The sequence below is a fragment of the Colossoma macropomum genome, unplaced genomic scaffold (genome assembly GCF_904425465.1).
Source record: "Colossoma macropomum unplaced genomic scaffold, Colossoma_macropomum, whole genome shotgun sequence".
Classification (NCBI taxonomy): Eukaryota; Metazoa; Chordata; class Actinopteri; order Characiformes; family Serrasalmidae; genus Colossoma; species Colossoma macropomum.
In genome coordinates this window covers 19,210,171-19,231,360 of record NW_023494785.1, presented here as the reverse complement: position 1 = coordinate 19,231,360, position 21,190 = coordinate 19,210,171, and the positions used below count along the sequence as shown (strand labels likewise).

Here is a 21,190-nt window from a genome sequence, read left to right as displayed (position 1 = left end):
TTAAAGCACACAAAAGAAATTGGCTTTTTCCAATGGCGTTACGCAAAAACCAGAAAAAAAAAAATCGGAATCGGGAATTGTTAATAAATTTGAAAATAAACGAGATTTTACTTTTTTTGCAATATCGCCCAACCCTAGTTTGACATTGTCTTGTGAAATAAGCAAATCCTTCCCTAAAAAAGACGTCGCCTGGATGGCAGCATATGTTGCCAAAACATGTATATATCTTTCAGCGTTGATGGTGCCTTCACAGATGTGCACATCACCCATGCCATGTATTGTTGGACCACAGGACACTTCTGCACTTCACCTCGGTCCATTTTACATGAGATCAGGCCCAGAGAAGGTGGCAGCATTTCTGGATCCTTTTTATATATGCTTTCGTCTTTACGTTTTAGAGTTTTAACTTGCATTTGTGGATGCAGCAACAAACTGTGTTCACAGACAGTTGTTTTCAGAAGTTTCTGAGCCCATGCAGTGATTTCCACTACAGAATCATGTCTGTGTTTAATGCAGTGCCACCTGCGGGCCCAAAGAAAATGGCCAGCAAATACTGGTTTTTGGCCTTGTCCCTTGCGTACAGAGATTTCTCCAGATTCTCTTAATCTTTTAATGTTATTATGTACCATAGACAATGAAAAGCAAAAGTTCTTTGCTGTTTTATGTTGAAAAACATTATTCTTGAATTGATGCACTATTTGGCTGTGCAGTCTTTCACAGAGTGGTGAACCCCAACTCATCTTTACCTCTGAAGGACTCTTTGGGATGCTTTTTTATACCCAATAATGATACTGATCTGTTGTGTTTTTTTTTATTATTATTTGTTTTTTAATAGCTTTATACAACTTTGCTAGTCTTTTGTTGCCCCGTCCCAACTTTTTTAGAACGTGTGTTGGCATCCAATTTAAAATGGGCATATATTTTTCAAAAAACAATAATATTTCTCAGTTTCAACATTTGATATGTTGTCTTTGCACTATTTTCAATTAAATATAGGGTTTAAATGATTTGCACATCATTGCATTTTGTATTTATTTACATTTTGCACAGCGTCCCAACATTTTTGAAAATGGGATTGTATAAAGGAACTTTTTATGACAACTCTTGAAATTCTTGTGTCATGATATTGGGAGTCAATGACTAAGATATGTACACTGATCAGCCTGCTGAAAGGTTGGCAAAAGTAGATGGCTGTGTAGCAGTATTTAGGATCTCTCTACGTCTTCTGTTCGCAGCTATATCTTCCGTCTAAGCTGCACACGAATGGGCCAATGGGCAATTGGTCATGTGACCTTTGATGGCAGCATCGTGCAAACTATTCCAGAGAACACACCTCTCTACCAGGCTCTAATAAAAGGATTCAGAGAGGGATGGTGAGTGCATTTTGTCGTGTCTTCCACGACACAAATCTTAAAGAATATAAGGTAAAATGATAATTAAGAATGTGTATATTTGCAGCTACTTGTACCCAGATGGGCGTGATGTGAACCCTGACCTTACCAGCCTGTGTATGGCACCTCAGAAGGGTCGTGTTAAGGTCACAGAGGTAATTTAGCATAACTTACAGTAAATCAGCAGCCAGTAGTGGTTTGAAATAATCGCAGAGGCTGTTTTCTGAGTTTTACTGCGATTGGTATAGTTAGCTGTGATCAGAACACAGCAAATGCTAGCAGTCTGCTGTTTGGCAGGGAGACAGTGCCAGTTTACTTTGTCATGCATCAGCTGACAACACTTCTTATAGACTCTCACAGATTTTTGAGATTGGCATAATAATATATATATATATATATATTATTAGGGAAACAGGGAAACTTTTTTTTTTAAATTTTTTATTTTGAGGGAGATGCTTTTTACTCTACCATTTGTCCATAGGCTTAAATTGACTCTTTGGTCTTAAATTGAACTGAATTGATTTGACTGAAAATGGTTTGGATTGTCATTTTTTACTTTATACATATATTTTTTATACATATCATTATTTATCTTTTATGGGTTTAAAACTTGTACTATACCTGCTGCTACTAATAATAGAGTAATTATCTCTCTCTGTCTCTCTCTCTCATTCTCTCTCTCTCTCTCTCTCTCTCTCTCTCTCTCTCTCTCTCTCTCTCTTCCTCTATACCTAACCAAATTTCTCTGTGCAGGAGCAGTATGAGTTATACTGTGAAATTGGCAGCACATTTCAGCTTTGCAAGATCTGTACTGAAAGAGACAAGGACACACGCATCCAACCCTGTGGACATCTGCTCTGTCAGCCTTGCCTCACCGGCTGGCAGGTATTCTAAACATTTACTGATATAACCATTAAGGGGATTTATATAGAGAGTAAGTGGTCTGTACATGTTAAGAAAAGATTGAGGGCCAAATAGCCTTACTATATATATATATATATATATATATATATATATATACACATATTTCTCTCTGTCTATATATATATATATCCCTAATTAAATAACTGACCACGCATTACAGAACTTAGCATCATTCAGATAATGATTCAATGTTGTGAAAAACACATTTGACCACAATAGGACCTAAGATTTGGGTTTGACTTCCTGTCTGTGCTTCATCAAGCATGAGTGCATATATATGTGTGTGTGTGTGTGCGTGTGTGTGTGTGTGTGTGTGTCTAATTTTCCACTGCTTTCACATTCACTGTCACGCCTGAGAACAAGCATTTACATTTTCAGGCACAAGAGTAGGTCACATGCATTTCTGCTGCTTCTTACTGTCAAAGTACTTTCCAATGAACTCATTCATCTTGATGCATATCAGTGCATTTACACAAAGTTCAGTTTGCATGTATTACATATGCTTATGATGAACCTTACAGTAATGTTATAAATAACTTTCTTTTAAAGTATTGTGCAATGTGAAGATGCCCCTTTCAAGATGAAAGGAAGCACTTCTGCTGTGTACACTTGTTTTGCGCATGTGTAGATTATGTGTGCAGTGTTACATTATCATTCCTGACCCTCAGAAGTCAGATGGACACACCTGCCCTTACTGCCGCTGTGACATCAGAGGAACAGAGTCCATCCTTATAGAGCCATATAACCCCACAAGAGACACATTAACTGGAAGGAGAGAGGAAGAGGATGATGAGGATGAAGACCATGAAGATGTGGAACTGGTCATGAAGAAACTGGCCATGATGAAAAGGGTGAGACTGAATGCACTGCATGTGTGAAGTAGAATATTCCTTTGCTGTGCGGTTGTGTCTGGACAGCTTGGTGTCATATTTGTCAAAAGTATCCATTAAGTTCTCTCTTCTGTACTTTAAAGGAATAGTTCAGTCAAAAATGCTAGCATTGCAAAAAGTGAATGAAACCAGTTAGCATCATGCAGATTACATAATGCTAATTGGTGGTCTATCCATTGTTAGCAGTGTTAGCATAACATTTGTTCAAGTGGCCATGTCCTACATTTTTTTGTCATTTCTTTTTTCAAAATGTCATGACGTTTTGTGGGTGTATATTCCAAAAACAGTTAAAATTCATTTTTTAGTGAACGTCACTTTCTGCCTTATAATTACATGGGCTGTTTTTATTACTGTGTTTTTAAGTTGTATGTATGGATTGATTGATGTATTTTATTAGACCATTTCACATTTTTAAAACAAACAGCATTATTTGCATCTTAAAAGGGTTTATGCCATAAAATAAAAACAAAAATAGTCCAAGAAAGTACAAAACTGCCCAAAGGCTTATCTCCCCTGTGGTTCCTAAATTACCTCTGTTCTGGCTGGCAGCATTGTATTGTGCCTCATTCAAAAGACAGGCCAGGCTGAAACACTCCATATAACTTCAGTGTGATTGGGCAGACTAAGTTGCTGTAAGCTGAGTAGGCAAAAATATGTGAATGTATTGGTTTTCATGACATTACAAAAGCAATGCATTAAAAACATTTTTGCAGCTTAATATTCATATATGAACTGTAGAGTGATGGGTACATTTTGAAACTTTAACAGCGTTTACTTGCTAAATCAAACTAAGGAAAACTCAGTTTTCTATCATATTGCCCTTTCAACATTAATGATATTTGGCATTGTATTGCAGAATGAAACAGGACCATTAAGGCAGGTTGTTTGAAGTACATAAGGAAAAGTGTCAGAATTCACAAGAGGAAGCACACTGCCCATTTAATACACATTAAACAAACTATTTGCTAGAAAACTTTATTGGATTCTCTGTCATAGCTTTACTCAGTGCATGTGCTCTAGTTGCAGAGTTGTACATTTTAATAACACCAGTTTTGCCTTTCAACTTTGTAACAGGCATCACAGGAGGAGTACCAGGTTCCTACCTCCAGTTTAGGACCTCCTCCACTTCCCCCGAAACACTCCACCCCCTCTCCCTGCCCCTCACCCAGACCTCACGTCAGGCCTTCCAACAGAGGAATGCAGGCCAAGGGCCACAGTGGCTCAGTGAGTATCTTTACAGCACTGGATCAAATATGGCATTGTTACCAATGTTGACACTTCTATAGTATGATATTATTAGTCACATTTAGACTATATAAACTATTAACAATTCTTTTAATATGAAGGTCTTTTACAAAATGTTTTTCTTTATTGAAATGTCTTTGGTTATACAGAGAGAAATTTCTCACCTGTATATACCATGAAGGTAACAATACCCTAGCCCCTCTTTCGTAAAAGCATGTCAAAAGTCCTTTGTTTTTGGCATTTGAACATGATTTTTGTTTTAAAAGTTTTCGAACATAAAATAATGCCAAACGATTTTATTTAAAATTTATATAACGAAATTGCCTATTTTGGTAGTTTACTTAATCAACGTATATGTTTGGATGCTTGCACCACCTGACATTTTTAGACTTTGGCATGAAATGGGTATTGGTAAATAATTTGATATATGGCATGTATTTATTTAAATATTTTTTGGGAAAATAATGGACAAACAAAATTCCATATCTATATCTATCTATCTATCTATCTATATATATATATATATATATATATATATATATATATGGGTCATTGGTATTTCTTTTTCATAATATGCGTGGTAAAACAGTAGAACACACTTGTGGGTATTTTAAAAATAGATGAATCAAATGATGAATCAATTCAAATGAAATGCATGATGTCAAGTGACTGTTAGCAATGTAGCATCTATTGGGTACTTCTTATTACTTCCTACTTTGTTCTGATAATGTAAAACACTATTCTATGGCTGCAGAAAACCGGTAGCAGTGTGACATCTTCAGAAAACCAGCTAAATCAAAGTGAAGCATTCTCCAACAGGTCAGAAATCATGTTTATTTATTGTTTTTTTATTTCATTGACAAAGTTAAGCAGACTGTCTTGCTTATGACTAAAGTCAAAAGAGTTGACATGTCTGACCATCTTTTTTTGAGTCAAACTCATTTGCATTAACTTAACCCAGCTGAGAATGAATACTTGCAATTTTTACATGATCTCTGTCTCTTGCAGTGAAGAGTCATTTTCTAGCCAACCATCATCCTTACAGTCAGGCAAGAACAGTAAGATATTTGTTTTAATATTTTTTGAACAAGGAACATGTGTAAAGCTTGTGTCATTTTACATTACCATACATTATGCACTTTGTAATAGGAAAGAAATGTTATAGATAGTTTGGAGAATTTGCCAGGCAAAAGAGATTAACCAACGTTAAGCTTGACTACTCTACCAACTCACGCTAGTCATTGTACGGTAAAGAATCTGTCTCTCATAAATAGTCAGAGTGTAAACCCCAGTGCCGCCACTTAGATTTCCACTTTGACACTTTTATCATGCCCCTTACTTGTGAGCCTGTTACATCTAGCAGCCAGCAAATGCAAAAGATGCATACTGGCCTACATTGCACTAAGTAAATAACTACAACCCCATTTCCAAAAAAGTTAGAATGCTTTGCAAAATATAAATAAAAACAGAATGAAATGATGTTTAAATTATAAATAGTACAAAGGCAACATATCAAATGTTGAAACTGAGAAATTCCTTTCAAAAACATTGGGAGAGAGCACTGTGTTGCATCACCTCTTTCTTTAACAACACTCAAAAGCGTTTGTGAAGTAGTGCCTGTAGTTTTGAACATGAAATGTTTTCCCATTCCTGCTTGATATAGGATTTCAGCTGCTGTATTTTTCATTTCATAATGCAGCAGATGTTTGTAATGGGTAACAGGTCTGGACTGCAGGCAGGCCATTTTAGCACCCCAACACTTTAACTATGGAGCCATGCTGTTGTAATACATGCAGAATGTGGTTTGGCATTATCGTGCTGAAATAAGCAAGGCTGTCTCTGAAAAAGATGTAATCTGGATGGCAGCAAAACTGCTTCAAAACCTGTGTTTATCGTTCAGCATTAATGGTGCCTTCACCCATGCCATATGCACTAATGCACCTCCATACCACCATGGATGCTGACTTTTGAACTGTGCGCTGATAACAAGCTGGATGTTCCCTCTCCTCTTTAGCCCAGAGGATGCGGCATCCGTGATTTCCCAAAATAATTTAAAATTTTGATTTTAATGGAAATTACTTATCTTGGAATTATTCTACTTGATGCTTTCACACACCATTTGTAGATTAGCATTTCAAAGTATTTAAGTATTGGTTTGCATTTAAAAAAAATCCTTAAAATGAACCTTATCTGCCCAAGAATCCCAACTGCCAAATAAAATACACACGTTTTAATGTCTACAGTGACATCTTGTGGCCAGAATTTGGAAAAATGCTAGGTGGAAAGGGGAAAAGAAAACTGTCAACCTCTCTTTATTATTTCTTTTTCTCAGCTGCGGTGCCATGGGTGGGACCTACAACTTCAGCTAAAAAGACGAAAGAGAAAAAAAGGGAGGAGAGAACTAAGGAGGAGAGGAGCGAATCACACACATGGTTTCCAACAGGACGACATAGTCGAAAGGACTCAGAGAGACACTTCTCATCCTGACAATGTTGCACAGAGCTGCAGGATAACATTATGGATAGAAATGTAATGAAAGATTTTATTATGTCGCTCGCATTGTTCAAATAGTCCGTTCTCAAGATTATCAGCCTTGGAATTACAGCCACAAAAGTAATTCATGGCACAATCAAACTATACTGATAATCACATTGTGGTTAACTGTCTTCAAGTTTAAATTCTACCTCACTCATACTAAGAGTAGAAATACTGTAAAGTGCTGTATACTGTATAATCCAGAATGTAACATTGTGATCTAGGAATATAATTATAATAATTGAATCAACATTTATGTTACAGAACAGACAGCTCAGACAGAAAGTCAGATTGCAGATTTGTTGGTATTATTTAGCGAGTAAAACAAAACGTGAAAATTTGCAGATCAACTCTTGATAATACACATTTATAGCATTGCCTTAAACAGCATATTTACTATGTATATCAGATAGTTTGATTGAGAACGGCTAATAATGGACACCCAATAATACTTGTAATAGGTAACAATTCTAGAAAATTCTAGAGATCTCAATAAATTGCACATTATCAATCTCAGACACTCACCTGTCTGGTCATGTATGAAATATCAACCTAGTTTTTAGACAGGTTTTCTGTACTAAATTCAGTCAGTAGGGATGAATGTGTTTAAGACTGTACTCACTGACACAAAAGAGGTGTGAATTGGGGAGTTTATTCTTGAATACCAATTGTAGTTTGTCAGTTATTTTTTAATGAGTGAGGGGAAAGTGCCCTACAGAGCTGAGCACAAAGAAGGAAAGGGCTCCAGTAGTGATGTAGGATGCCTGATGAACAACACGGACAAAGGGCAGTGGAATATTGATAGAAACTCTAAGGGTTGGCTGCCATGACGTCTCTGATCCAGTACAGGAACTCGCACACCTTTACATATACACCAGGGTAGCCTGGAAGACCGCAGCCCTGCCCCCATGATACCAGTCCATGGACCTCTCCAAAGCACACTAGCGGACTGCCTGCATCACTCTGACAATGAAAAAAGTAAAAAAAAGCTTAAAATATTCAGATCAACAAAACATCTCTTAGAATACAGTTACGATACAAACCTTATTACTCAATTCCGATTTTTTTCCGCTGATGCGAGCCTTCTGCCTTTATGGTTCACATTTATGTTTGTAAGTGACCCGTAATCAGTCCAAATCAGTAATGTTACATGAATGATCCACATGAGTCATAAACAACAAAAAATGAATTATTAGCATCTCAAGCCCTCATGACAAGAATTACATGCTTTGATTATTTGTGCCATGATTAGGACAAAAAGGCAAAAAAGGCCAGACACACTGCATTTGCTGCTTTTACTGGCCTTAACTTCAAGTTACCTCAGGGCTGCCACACTGTCAACAATCAACAGTGGATGATGACAGTAATACAGTTAAAAAAAACTTGAATTCTGATCTGGCTATTCTCATTAAGGTCACACGTCCGTAAGTTGGATATACATCCAGTCTATGGCCTCATATAAAGGAGGTTCAGATGTGGGGCCAGATTCATGAAAGAAAGAAGGAAAGAGCTTAGGAAAGATCTTTAAGACAAACACTAAGATGTTCAAAACTCACACAGTTTTCAAGATTATTTTGACATTTACCAATGTTTTCTTATTTGGGATTGGGTCTTATGTAAAAAGAGAATCTACACACACTGAAGAGTGCAAAGGTGTGAACGATTCTGCAGTTTAAAGACACGTCATGAATCTGACGTAGGCTTTTTCTTAGGGCTTTTCTCAAGAACAAATTTAAGAAAAAACTTAGGAAGATATTGGTGAAAGAGACCCAATATTCTTAAATACATTTCTTGAAGGAAAAAAAAACCCTAGAACTGTTCTCAAACATACTTTTAAAGTAGTGTTTGTTTGCAAATATTTATTGGAAACATGCTGACACCAGATTTCTTTACAGTGCTGGTGATAGGAACCAGGCACAGATTAGGACATGTACAACGCAACTATTGTATATTTACTATCCAAAACCACCAGTGAACCTATATTTTTATAAGTAATCATGGTTAATCTGCATAATAACTGAAAAGTTAAAATTGAAATGAAGAAAATTCTTAAAAGGTTTTTTGAAGAATAACAATTTTTCTTAATATTTTTTTCTAAATTAGGAATTTAAGGACAAAAAAAAAACAATGAAGAAGATTTTCTTTGTTAAAACACATTTGTGAATTCAGCCCCTGATTTAAAAACAGATTTTTGCGTCCAGACAGCTCTGAAAACGTGTCACATAAAGGCAGAAAGTCAGAGGCCATTTCAATCTGGTAATGTGAAAACAGCCTTATATTCTGATTCTAAAACACCTAAATGTTTGCATGTTATCACGTCACAGCCACTTCACAACTGCTCTCATGCTCAGATGTATGTTCCTACAATGGGAAGAGCCTGAAACTGAAACTTACTCCACAAGCATCCTTGCCTCCCTCTGGATGGCCAGCACACAGCATTCTACGAGTCAGCATCCCGGGATAAGACTTCTCACATTCTTGATCACTCACGATTGGGACATCAACACACTGCAGGCGGAAAGGCAGGAATGCTGTTTTGGAGAACACCAGAAAAAAATAGATCCACAATGTCAACAAGTTTTTGTAGACTTCTTTCTGAAATACATGCACATTTGATTAAGCATGTGTTGGTCTATTCATAATTTAATGCAAAGGACAACTGCTTTGTTTAAATGATGTAATTTTTTTTCCTTTTTTTGGACAGCAACAAAATGACTTTTAATGTAAGTCAATGTCAAGAGATTTTGGAGTATTTCTTGAGGGTTTTTTGGACAGTATTGATATGTCACATACAATTTTTCATAGATGACGGTATATCATACAGTCTTAGAAACCACGTGTTTGATATTTTTTAACAACTTGACATGGATTTGTGATAAGTAAGCAATGATCTAAACATGAAGTTTGCATGATGTTTTTTTTTGTTTTGTCTTTTTTTGCCACAACTCCAGTGCAAAAATAAACAAGCAAACTTTGTACACCAAACATGTTTTGTATGATTGACTACATTTGGGATAAAAAGGGGAAATATGTAAACTTTTTATTTTGAAACTATTAAAAATAAAACTATTTTTATAAAACTATTCTAGCACAAATGTACAGATAAATTAAAGATACTCCTTCAAACCCACATTTTGATGGACTATTGAGTGGCTTATTAATCAGTTTTCTTTACATTTTAGAATTTTGTATGGATAAGATGAAAGCCATACAGGTTTCAGTGCTGACAGTTCCCCATCCTGGGACAGTACAGGGCATTCCTCCATAGGGACAGCCAGCGGGCAGAGAGATAGGTCTCACTGCATCGGTCACCTTCACTGGGTGGAACAGCTTAATCAGCATAATGTCATAGTCCAGAGTCTGGTAGTTGTAGCTGAAGTCAAAAGGTCAAAGGGCAATTTTAGACATGCTGTTCATGACATGTTCAGGGTTTCATTGTGATCCAACACATTTGCATTAAACGTAACAGGTAGTAACTAACATGTCTGGAAGTGGATATGATGCTGTAGAAAAGGTACTTGCTTGGGGTGCCAGATAATGTTATCTGTCTTCATGAGCTGTTCAGTTCCCTCAAACACACGAACATCATGATCTCCCAGAATAAGCTGCATGCTGTAGGGACTTAGAGTGGAAGATTAAGAGAGAAATGGTTTCAGCTGTTATAATGGACTATGAGTGTAGTACCAAGAAGTGTTCCTAATAAAGTGCTCGGTGAGTGTAAATTTTGAGCCTTTTTGAGTCTGTGCATGTGACAGCAATACTTAAGCAATAGAACACGAGAGTGTGTTATCGTGAAATTACATCACGTCTGTGATTTGGTCGCAGGCTCGAGCCGAAGGCAAGTATCGTAGATCATCATAGCGGTGATGTTATACGCGATAACACACGACCTTGAGTGTTCTATTGCTTTTATACAACAGTTAAATAAATAAAGTAAGAAATAAATAAATTGGGTCGTGAACGTGTCGTTTTGTATGTTTAATGTTAGCAATTCCTTCCGCCAAATTATAGTTCCTTAACAAGCAGCTTGTTGCTACGTCAGAGTAACGAGCCCCACTCACTCGCTGTTTTATTGCGGCAGTTTTATAGCTCAGTCCGATTTGGTCAGACTCTGAAGATGAGACTACACGTTTGGCGAATGGTATTCGGTTCATTTCTGGTTAATTCCAGGTTGTTTAGCTGACTAAAAAGCTTGCTCAGTGGTGATGAGAGTTTAGGAATTTAGTATAGTCTCATCTTCAGAGTCTGACCAAATCGGCTGTCGGTCAAATGTGATCTTCAAGGTAACAGTTGTCCATTTTCTGTTTGTGGCAAAGTAAGAATTTAAAACGTTCAAATAGCTTGAGCATCTCCTATCAAAGTCGTTGCTTAGCAACGGCGTATCAGCGGAGTCATACAGTATTTGTGAAAAACCTGTGACGTTATGGCGAAATATCAGCACGGTTAGAACGCCTCTCAACCAATCAGCTTGCGTGGCCGGAACTAACTGTTGTATAATTAGAACATATAACATGGTCTGAAAAACTTCTGAAATCTGACCCAGTGCCTTTTACATTCTCATTTTAGGCTTTACAGGGTGACTGCACACACACCAGATTTTAGTCTTAGTAATGCTACTTTCCATTTTAACAAAAACAGTTAAGAACAATTTTTTCCAATACTCCACTACATACACTTCAGGACTTGTATGTCAGCATTAAAAAGGATTAAAGCTGTTCTGAAGTTAGGAAGTGGTCCTAGTGTTTATCCATTGCCTGTGTCTTACATCACCAATAGAATATGAAATGTATGTTTAGTTCAATAGAGAAGAAAGTGCTACTTTGTTTTTGTGAAGTACTCACTTGTACCAGCACTGGGCGGCAGAGAGCACCCACTGTTCGTTAATAAGCACTCCTCCACAGAAGTGATAGCCATAATTGAGAGAGACCATCCAAGGCTGTGAATGAGGGGTGCACTCGTAGCCTCCAATGATCCTTCCATCACCTCGGGGTACTGCCACTGCAACACCGCACCAAATACACACATCAGTGCACATAATGGAGAAATGTAGTCTGTACTTGTATTTTAATAATCAAAATTGGTTACAACAGATGTGGCCTCAAAAGCTGTAGTCTGTTTATAGGCCTTTTAATGTCCAGATACTGTACTGTTAAAATTAAGAGAACACCCTACATTTATGTACTTTACAAAGTGTCCATTAAGTAATATTTATTTATTCTTCAGGAGATATTTAAATCTTTGAGAGAGAGGAGAAAATCAAACTCCACTCTTGCTACAGATCTGAAAAAATCCACAAGTGTTTATGTCTACCCTTCCACTGTGAGAGGACAACTCAACACTGTGGGTCTGAAAGGATGTGTAGCTGTCAAGTAACTGTTACAGAGAAAACAAAACGAAAAATTTGCAATACAAACAAAAACGCTGCTGGTGTTCAGAATAATGAACAGACCACCCCAGAGTCCAGACCTCAACATTACTGAATGTGTTGGGATTACTTGGATTGTAAGAAGCAGAAAATGCAACCAACGTCTAAGAACTTTGGAGGTGTGGAACAAATCCCTGCAGATTTCTTTAAAAAACCGTAAGCAAGTCTTCTGAAAAGAATGTAAGTTTAATATGTTTTATAAAGAAACGTTTAAGAATGTTTAATAAAAACAAAGAGTGGACTCACTATAAATTGTATTATTATTATATATTTTGTTTTTGAGGCTTCTATGTAATTTTTTTTTTTTAGTTTAGTTTTCTAAACTAAACTTGTATTAATGGCTGTTTGACTGAAATATAAGATGTTAAAATGATTCTTTGCTTACCAGCAGCTCCCACTAGTGCCAGAAGAATGAACAGTTTCATGGTGGTGAGTGTTTCAGCAGCCCGAAAAGGTGTCTGTCACTTCAGGCGTTATATATACTATCTTTAACCCACTCCCCTAGAGACACACACACACACACATCTGAAGCAATGACCAATGTTTAATGGTTAACTTTGTACAAGAGGTTTGCACGACCACTGTTCGCTGAAACAGCAAGACTTTTAATTGAAAATACAAACTAATCTTAATAGGCAAATCATCTTATCTCTTTCAGTCAATCCAGAACTGCAGTATAAAATGTTCTCCTAAACATTACACACCTTAAATTATATTGAAGACATGCCTGACTTGTACTGCTCCTTGTAGCTGCCATCATTAGACTTTCATTTGTCCTTGAGTTAATGCCAAGTACTGCGTGAAAATAACCACATGCCGTGCTGACCGTGACACTTACTAACAGCAAAACATATTTGAGTGACTGTGCATTTCAACATCTACAAACAGTCAATATCAAGGCTGAGATTCAAGCATCTGTGGCACATGGCAATGTAGAATTAAGGATAAAACTTCTATGATAATGATAAAACAGACATGTATATTTATTCTGCTTGGTTCAACAACAGCTGTTTCAAGTTTTGCAGTGGTTTGTGCAAAAGTCTGCAAAAATACCCATTTTCACATTTTTTTTTTTATTCGTTTTTTTGTGAATATGAAGTGAGAATAAGTTAACACATTCTCTACAGCAAACACATTTATTTGCTGAATTTAATACATTGGATTTTATACAGGCCACATCTTTTTCCACTTACAAAAATCAACAAAATATGGAATTTTACCATGGCCACCCAAATCTTTGGAACTGAGATGAAAAAAGTAAAATCCAGTTCGTTTCAAACTGTAAACCCAAACCCATTAAATCTCACGTTTCAGTCAGCCCCACTGGATATTTGCAAATGTTTGAAAAGGTATATTAGGGTATATTGTGGCAAAAATTGGATATTGGAAATGTAGGAGAATATTTGTCTAGTCATGTATATCATTTGCATTGATGTGCATTATACTGCATTTGAACAAAGTAAAGAGACAGAGAGAGAGAGAGAGAGAGAGAGAGAGAGAGAGAGAGAGAAGAGAGTGTGTGGGTTATGTGCTCATGTGTGCAGATAAAGCCAGTACTATAAATGCAGCTGACTTAAGGCACTGCGTCCAGTCAGGCGAACAGAAGGCAGCATGGTGATCTTATTGTTAGCTCTTCTGGGTGCTGCAGGTAAGGCAGATATGAATATAATCTAATGATCAAATTTCATGACATTACTACTTCTCTAAGCATACTGTGGATGTCATGAGAACCTAAAGAACACTCACAAACAACATGTTTCATCACAAAGAAAGAATAATTAGTCCTGTTAAATTGCAGTGCAGGATATAAAATGATAAATAAAAATGATTGCATTTAGAGATTTTGATAGTATTTTTAAATGTGATGTTACTGGTTCTTTTGTTCTTATCAGACTTCAGAAAACTACATATTGTGATACTGTATATTGTGAAAACATCTCAAAAGTTCAGGATGTTATATTTTGCCATGTCACCCACAACTACTTTGTAGGTACATTTCAGCATATTTCAGCATAATTTCTGAACTGGTAACATTAATAAAAAAGGACTGTTTACTCATGTAAATGTTTTGTTACATGTTACAAAAACAGCTTGAGTAAAAGTACAAAAATAGCAGATTGCAAAAGTACTTAAATGCTTTAGAACTGTAAAAATTATGCTAAATATTATAACTAAATGTTAATGACAAATGTAACTGAAACTAAAATATTTGACAACACTCAGTACAGTATATTAAAAATGTGCTTAATTATTATTTTTACATGTGATTAAGTGAGCACCTCTGGAAATCAGTGAGAGCTACTCATTTCCAGTACAGCTAATAATGATTTAATTACCCTAACATGATTTCTTTCTCTCTCCCTCTCTATCTTTCTCTCTCTCTCTCTCAGCTGCAGCCCCTCTGGATGATAAGATAGTGGGTGGTTATGAGTGTAAGGCTCATTCTCAGCCCTGGCAGGCCTCTTTGAATGTTGGGTATCATTTCTGTGGTGGCTCTCTCATCAATGACCAGTGGGTCATCTCTGCAGCCCACTGTTGGATGAGGTAAGTGTTGTAAACGTTTTATCACTCATTCCCAAACACACTTTTTTAAAATCTGGATGTAATCAGGAGTAACTCATCATGCAATATTGTAAATCCAAATGCTTAGGTTTTACTTGTGTAGTGTTTAGAGAAAAACTGTGGAAAAATAAATTTGTTAAAAAGAGTGTTTATTTAAAAAAATATATTTTTCTGAAATTGGAGAAAGCTGCAACTAAACTCTGTGATGCATTAAAAAAAAGTGTTTAAAGCCTTTGTGTTTGCAGTCTACTACTTATGTAAGCAAACTGAAGCTAATTAATTGAATAAATCAAATAACTTTGATATCTTTCTATCACTCAGTCCATATTACCAGATAGTTATCCTGGGTGAACACCATATCTGGCAGTATGAGGGCACAGAGCAGTACATGGCTGTGGATGCCATCTACTGGCACCAAAGCTATGACTACCAGACACTCGACCATGACATCATGCTGATGAAGCTGGCTCACCCTGTCACTGTAAATGAGTTTGTGAAGCCTGTTGATCTGCCCAAAACCTGCCCAACTCCTGGAGACATGTGTGTGGTGTCTGGCTGGGGCAACATCTACTCAGACTCAGGTCAGTACAAGCGCCTCATCACCAGTCCACATTAAAACAGTCTACATAAGAGTCTTTTGGGGTACATAATATATATTCTCTTAGAAGCACCCTGCCATTGCATTGTTAAATTCCATCACCAGCACATTTGTTTTAATATAATTAAGAATTGTCTAACTAAACCAGGTATTAGATAATAGCTACAAATAATACTGAAGGAGACATTTGGAAATGGTTGAATGAATACATTGATATACATGATCACATATTCAGTACTTACTGTCTTAATGTAATTTGTATCTATTCCAATATTAGTTTTTTTTCTATGCAGATAAATTCTTACTGCCAGAGAAATTGCTTTTTTCTTATTATTTTACATTATATTAACTACATAGTTGCAGATGAGCAGCACTTCACTGTTTACCACCAGCAAGTGGTCCTGTGGGACTCATGAAAACTTTTGTTTGTCACGAATTACATGCAGTGTAAAACTTTACTGTTTCTCTCTTTTTAAGTATTCAACCCATTCAACCTCCAGTGTTTAGATGTGCCCATCCTCTCTCAGGAGGTGTGTGAGAACTCCTACCCTGGAAAGATCTCCAAAACCATGCTGTGTGCTGGGTATCTGGAGGGAGGCAAAGATTCCTGTCAGGTATGTCATGTGTTCCTGTATTATTTATTCTATTAGTCCTATATATGCTGTGTACATTAAAAAATGGAAAATGTATTTTCAAAATGTCTTGCTTTTTTGTTTGAATACCGTACATCATTTCCAAGATGTAAATGCAGTTAACATTTCAAATGTCATGATAACACATTTTCATATGTACATCTGCCAATTCAGCCTACAGCAGCTTAGCTCTGCCCATTCAAGGAGTTGTTCAGCTTGGACTGCTTTTTGAATGAGGCACAATACAAGCGAATTGGAGCAGACGTCATTTACATACGTCATTTACATCTTAAAAACCCAGTAACAAAAACAGCCTGTGTAATTTCAAGAGATGAAGACGGCAATACAAACATTAATTATGAAGTTGGTACATAAATTCAGGGAAAAGACAAGACACAAGAAAAAAAATGTAGAATATGTGAATATGTAGAATATGAAGACATATTTCTTTAAGGTCTTATGTTAAAATGTGAAGAAGTCTGAGAATCATCATCACATTTCTAAAAGTGTTTACATTCAAATGTTTGCTCAGAATGAATGTATGTATATACATACTGTTCAGTTACCTCTCTCTCTCTTTGTATCTCTGTCTCTCAGGGTGACTCTGGTGGTCCTCTGGTGTGTAATGGTGTGCTGCAGGGTATCGTGTCATGGGGTTATGGTTGTGCTCAGCCTGATTACCCTGGAGTCTACACTAAAGTCTGTGCTCTGCTGCCCTGGATCCATGAAATTCTTAACAGTTATTAGAACTTTGGAAGAGATCCCCATAAGATGCCTTTGTACAAATAGCACTTATCTGGTCTTACACAATCCTTTCTGGACTTTTAGTCATTGCAGAGAATAAACAATGCATGAAAAATACTTTTAGAGCTTTTAACCGTATGTCTCCATACCAAACATCATATTATATGCCATTCTAGTATATGTGAGAAAAACTCTCACCCAATACAAAGATTATTATTCATGTACACCATTATGCTCTTTGTTTTTAACATTTAACTTTTTAGATCTTCTCTACAACTGCTAGAGTGCCACACATCCAAATGTACTGTATTTCGTTTTTGGTCTTTTGTGGTTTGTAGTCGCTGTCAGAACAAAAATCTCACCATTTTCATTTTATGATGAGTGAATCAATTGAAATGCTCCAAAAATTACTTAGAAAAATACCTTGTTCGATTAACCTCCATTTAAAGTTAAGAGGGGTTTATTCTTTCTTTTGTAAAGTTACCATTTTTGTGAAATAAGGTTTTGTCACGACAGTAGCAATATATCTGTTCCTAATGTATGTATATTGTTTGCCATTATGAAAATGTAATTTAAATATTTCTTCTTTTGTAATGATGTTTTAACAGCCTACCATGGAGACTTGGTTTCAGTCATATGTGTAGTGATCTTGCCCAAAGAATCACAACCATCCAATTCACAATAGTTCTTAAACTTAAACGTAAAACAGTTTCTCATCTCCTGTGTAGAAATACAATTATAAAAGTAATACTTATAATGTGTCAACATATATATTTAAAACAGAAGTTACTAGGTGCTCTTAAAATAAAGGCTCCTAAGTTGTTCTTGGCTCAGGCGTACAGTTCAAGGTAAAACCTTTCAAAAACCCTGAACCTTTACACTATGTGGTGGTTCTCTAAACTGTATTTACTCTGTATGTTCTTCACACTTACAGCCTCATTTATAAGAGTAATTCTGTAAGGAAGCATCCACTGAAATGTCCTGAAACCAAAAGTGGTTCTTGTACGTCAATGCAGTATCTAAAATATGTCGTTTGGGAAGTTGTGTGTCTAGCAAGGTGTTTACACAAAAAAACAACAACTAAAGGTTTGTGCCAGAGTCTTCCAGCTTTCTGGATGCTCTGCTGATTTTCAAAAGAAGATCACCTTCAGGGCAAAGAGTAAATGAAACAAAAGTTACCTAAGGATTTGATTACAGATGCTAAAGATAAACCCAGGAAACAAGTTAGAGGACAAACTTTGCATGTGAGGGATGCAGAAGCATGAAGAATATTGTTGGTGACGTTCAGTCTCAGTCTCTGACGCTCTGCTCACAGTACAACAGGAAGAAGTCTAGTTTGTGAGACTATATTCAGTCCAACTGCAAAACAGTGAAGTGCAGTCTGGAATGGATTAATGAGTTAGCCCCTTAAACTTCACAGACGTCCACATCCTAAAGCCTGTTATCTAACAACAAACTCAAGAAAAACTTATCAAATTTATAATGTATCAGCACAATATCAGGCCTGTGTTTACAAGACCATGTGGTACATGTAAACAAGACATAGACTACTCATATGACAGTGCTGTACAATACCACTTCAATACTCAAGGCTCAAAGCTCGACAGTTACAATGAAGAACTTGCTGATATAGCAAAATGTTTACCTGTTTAATCCTAAAGCTTCATTTCTTATTATTTTTTTATTTCTCATTGTAGTCAGATGTGCTTAAGAACAAGAAGGAGCCATTTGATTACTGGTTTTGCTTGACATATAAGGACAGTGAGTGTTAAACTGTTACTACAACAAAAGACTTGTGTGAAATGAAGTGGTCTATATGAGCAACAATGCAAGAATATCTGATTTCCTAACATACAAATGCTTTAGAGAACACTCTTTAATAAATTTTAAAGAGGGGCAATGTTTATTCAGTCCATTAAAATATGTCTTGCCCCAGAAGGGTCATCGTTGTCATGGTGTGCCGAGCAGGCAATTGATTCCAAAAGTTTGTTTCCCATCGGATTGAAAAAAAAGTGCAGGAGATTGTGGGTTGCTATTTTTTTTATTACTGATTTCTTTGTTCTGTTTTTAGCCTTTCCCATACCCAAGGTGGCTTCATAAAGAGAAGGAAAATCTGGGACTAAGACTAAGGAAACTCTAACAATACAAAGCTACAGGGCCTGACAGTATTGACTCTATGATGCTGAAGACTTGTGCTACTGTGTGAAGTTATTTAGCATAAAGTTGTTTTAATCTAAACATGAGTCTGAAAAAAGTGCCAGTTATGTGGAAGACATCCTGTGCCCCAACCTCTAAAAAGCAACAACCAAAAGTCCTAAATGACAGCTGCCTCATGGCTTTTAACTCACACATAATAGAAATTCTGTTGCTGGCTTGCCTTCAGAACCTCTTCACTTGGCATGGCATTGGAAGAGATGATGCAGTCACCGAACAGAGCTGAATTGTTTTTTGACAAACCTGACAAAGTAGACAGCACTGTGCAGATATTTGATTTCTCTACACTGTTAGAAATAAAGGTGCTGCGCAGGTACATTTTTCATTCATCAAGGCATAAACAATGTAAATGTACCCTCAAAGATACAAGAGTGGTTTTAAGGTCCAATTGTGTACATTAAATAAGTTTTTCCCCTGTGGAAAAGAACACAGAGTGTGTGTACAATTGAGACGGAGTGTGTGTACACTTGAGGGTACCACCCCAGTGACAAGGGGGTACCGTTTTGTAAATTTTTTTCTGAGAGCATAGTGCAGGGGTACTCAGTACTGGTCTTGGAGACCTACCACCTGGCAGAGTTTTGCTCCAACCCAAATCTAGTACACCTGATCCAGGTAATGAAGGCTTTCAGGGGCATCTGGATACTACAGCCAGGTGTGTTGGATCTGAACCCTCCAGGGCGGAAGGTTTCCAAGACCAGGAATGGGGACCCCTGCTCTAGTGCATTAACATAAATCCATGCAATAGTGCAAAGGCGATTCTCCTATTGTTTCTTGAAAATAGTCCGATTGGCAGACCATATTAGGCTTGTGTGTCAGATATGCTTATGATCAGCACAGGGCTTCCATAGATGATGGACTAGATGAGTTGAATGAAGAAAACTAAACCATCTGCAGCTCAACAATAATGAAAGAGGATGTGGCAGTGAGGATCTGCAAGCGTCTTGTGTTGCACTTGTACCATAGACTTTGGTGGACTGTGTGCAAGAAGATCCAGAATCAGCTTTACTTCCTGAGCAGGGTCAGGCCTTGTGGTGTATGCAGGTCACTCTTTCAGGTCTTCTACCTGAATGTGCCTACTAGTGCAATCTTCTATGCTGCAATGTGGTGTAACAATGGCATAAACACAGATGATGCCAGCTAGAATAATAAATCAGACTGAATTTGATAAACAGAGGATCACCTTCAGTAGTGATAATGCTATGCTGTGCCAAAGAGAGTCACATGAAGGTTCCTACCCATGGTCATTAGGCTTAAATAAAAAGTCAACAATTTATATTAGCTAGTAATAGAAATAGCAATAATGATAATAAGCAATTAAATTTATATCATTGATAAAATCTATACATTTGAGGCTTAACAGGACATCAGGTATGTTCTGTATGTTCTGTATTACACCTGGTAGAATTTTTTGATTACTGTGCCAAACAAAGCATTCAAAAAAAAAGACAGAGAACCTTAAAGAATGTGTTGAACAGCCTGGAGCATTAGATGATAAGACCATTTTTGTTTTCTTTTTCTTTTTTTACTCTTTTCTTGGAACTCTTTGCATTTACAACAACCTGTTCCAGAAAACCTGTATTTCAAGTGTTTCAACTGTTACACGTTCTGTAATGTTAACCTTAATGTTTTCTTACAAAAATAGTACTCAAATGAAGTTAAAAATGACTTTTGTCATAACACCTCAGTTTTATTGCAAAATTGTGCTAATTAATTTAAATGCTTCACAATGGAAGAAGATTAGTATGTGTACGTTTTTTTCTGGCATAAAATGCATAAAAAAGAGTCACACGTTTGTCTAAGATAGTCTTGTATCATTTTATTTTACATTGCAGATCAACTCCATTACAACAATACAGACTGCAACCGGCTATACCTTTTCATTTCATTGTTCATTGCAGTTTTTGAACTGAACACCTCTAAGATAATTCTACTGAACTTTTGTTATCATGTAAACTTGTAGAATTTTCTTAAGTAATTCTTGATAGATATTAATTATCACAGTAGGTAGACAATATTAACAACTTACATCC

The 21,190-nt window shown here is 36.5% G+C and overlaps 3 protein-coding genes across 13 annotated transcripts in view; 2 read left to right on the top strand and 1 right to left on the bottom strand.

Annotated features, from left to right (window-relative positions):
- The window catches only part of cblc (Cbl proto-oncogene C, E3 ubiquitin protein ligase), a 31,099-nt gene extending 23,251 nt beyond the window's left edge, over nt 1–7,848 (top strand). For all 11 annotated transcript variants that reach the window (XM_036586152.1, XM_036586161.1, XM_036586179.1 and 8 more), the window contains 8 exons: nt 1,236–1,373; nt 1,459–1,546; nt 2,145–2,276; nt 2,984–3,166; nt 4,280–4,429; nt 5,205–5,269; nt 5,459–5,508; nt 6,783–7,848. In XM_036586152.1, the coding sequence (XP_036442045.1) occupies nt 1,236–1,373; nt 1,459–1,546; nt 2,145–2,276; nt 2,984–3,166; nt 4,280–4,429; nt 5,205–5,269; nt 5,459–5,508; nt 6,783–6,937 (961 nt within the window). In that variant the 3' untranslated portion in view covers nt 6,938–7,848. The remainder of the gene's footprint in view (nt 1–1,235; nt 1,374–1,458; nt 1,547–2,144; nt 2,277–2,983; nt 3,167–4,279; nt 4,430–5,204; nt 5,270–5,458; nt 5,509–6,782) is intronic.
- Nucleotides 7,622–12,928, bottom strand: LOC118818776 (trypsin-like). Its single transcript, XM_036586199.1, has 6 exons — nt 12,796–12,928; nt 11,827–11,983; nt 10,508–10,606; nt 10,198–10,358; nt 9,380–9,516; nt 7,622–7,948 (listed from the first exon to the last, which is right to left on the bottom strand). Exons 1-6 carry the CDS (start codon nt 12,833–12,835, stop codon nt 7,796–7,798), a joined length of 747 nt encoding a protein of 248 aa, XP_036442092.1. The 5' UTR covers nt 12,836–12,928; the 3' UTR covers nt 7,622–7,795.
- A 1,000-nt stretch (nt 12,929–13,928) lies between these two features.
- LOC118818781 (trypsin-2-like) lies at nt 13,929–17,063 on the top strand. Its single transcript, XM_036586213.1, has 5 exons — nt 13,929–14,058; nt 14,801–14,954; nt 15,294–15,553; nt 16,048–16,184; nt 16,800–17,063. The coding sequence occupies exons 1-5, from the start codon at nt 14,022–14,024 to the stop codon at nt 16,947–16,949; spliced, it is 738 nt and encodes a 245-aa protein (XP_036442106.1). The 5' UTR covers nt 13,929–14,021; the 3' UTR covers nt 16,950–17,063.
- The last annotated feature ends 4,127 nt before the right edge of the window (nt 17,064–21,190 follow it).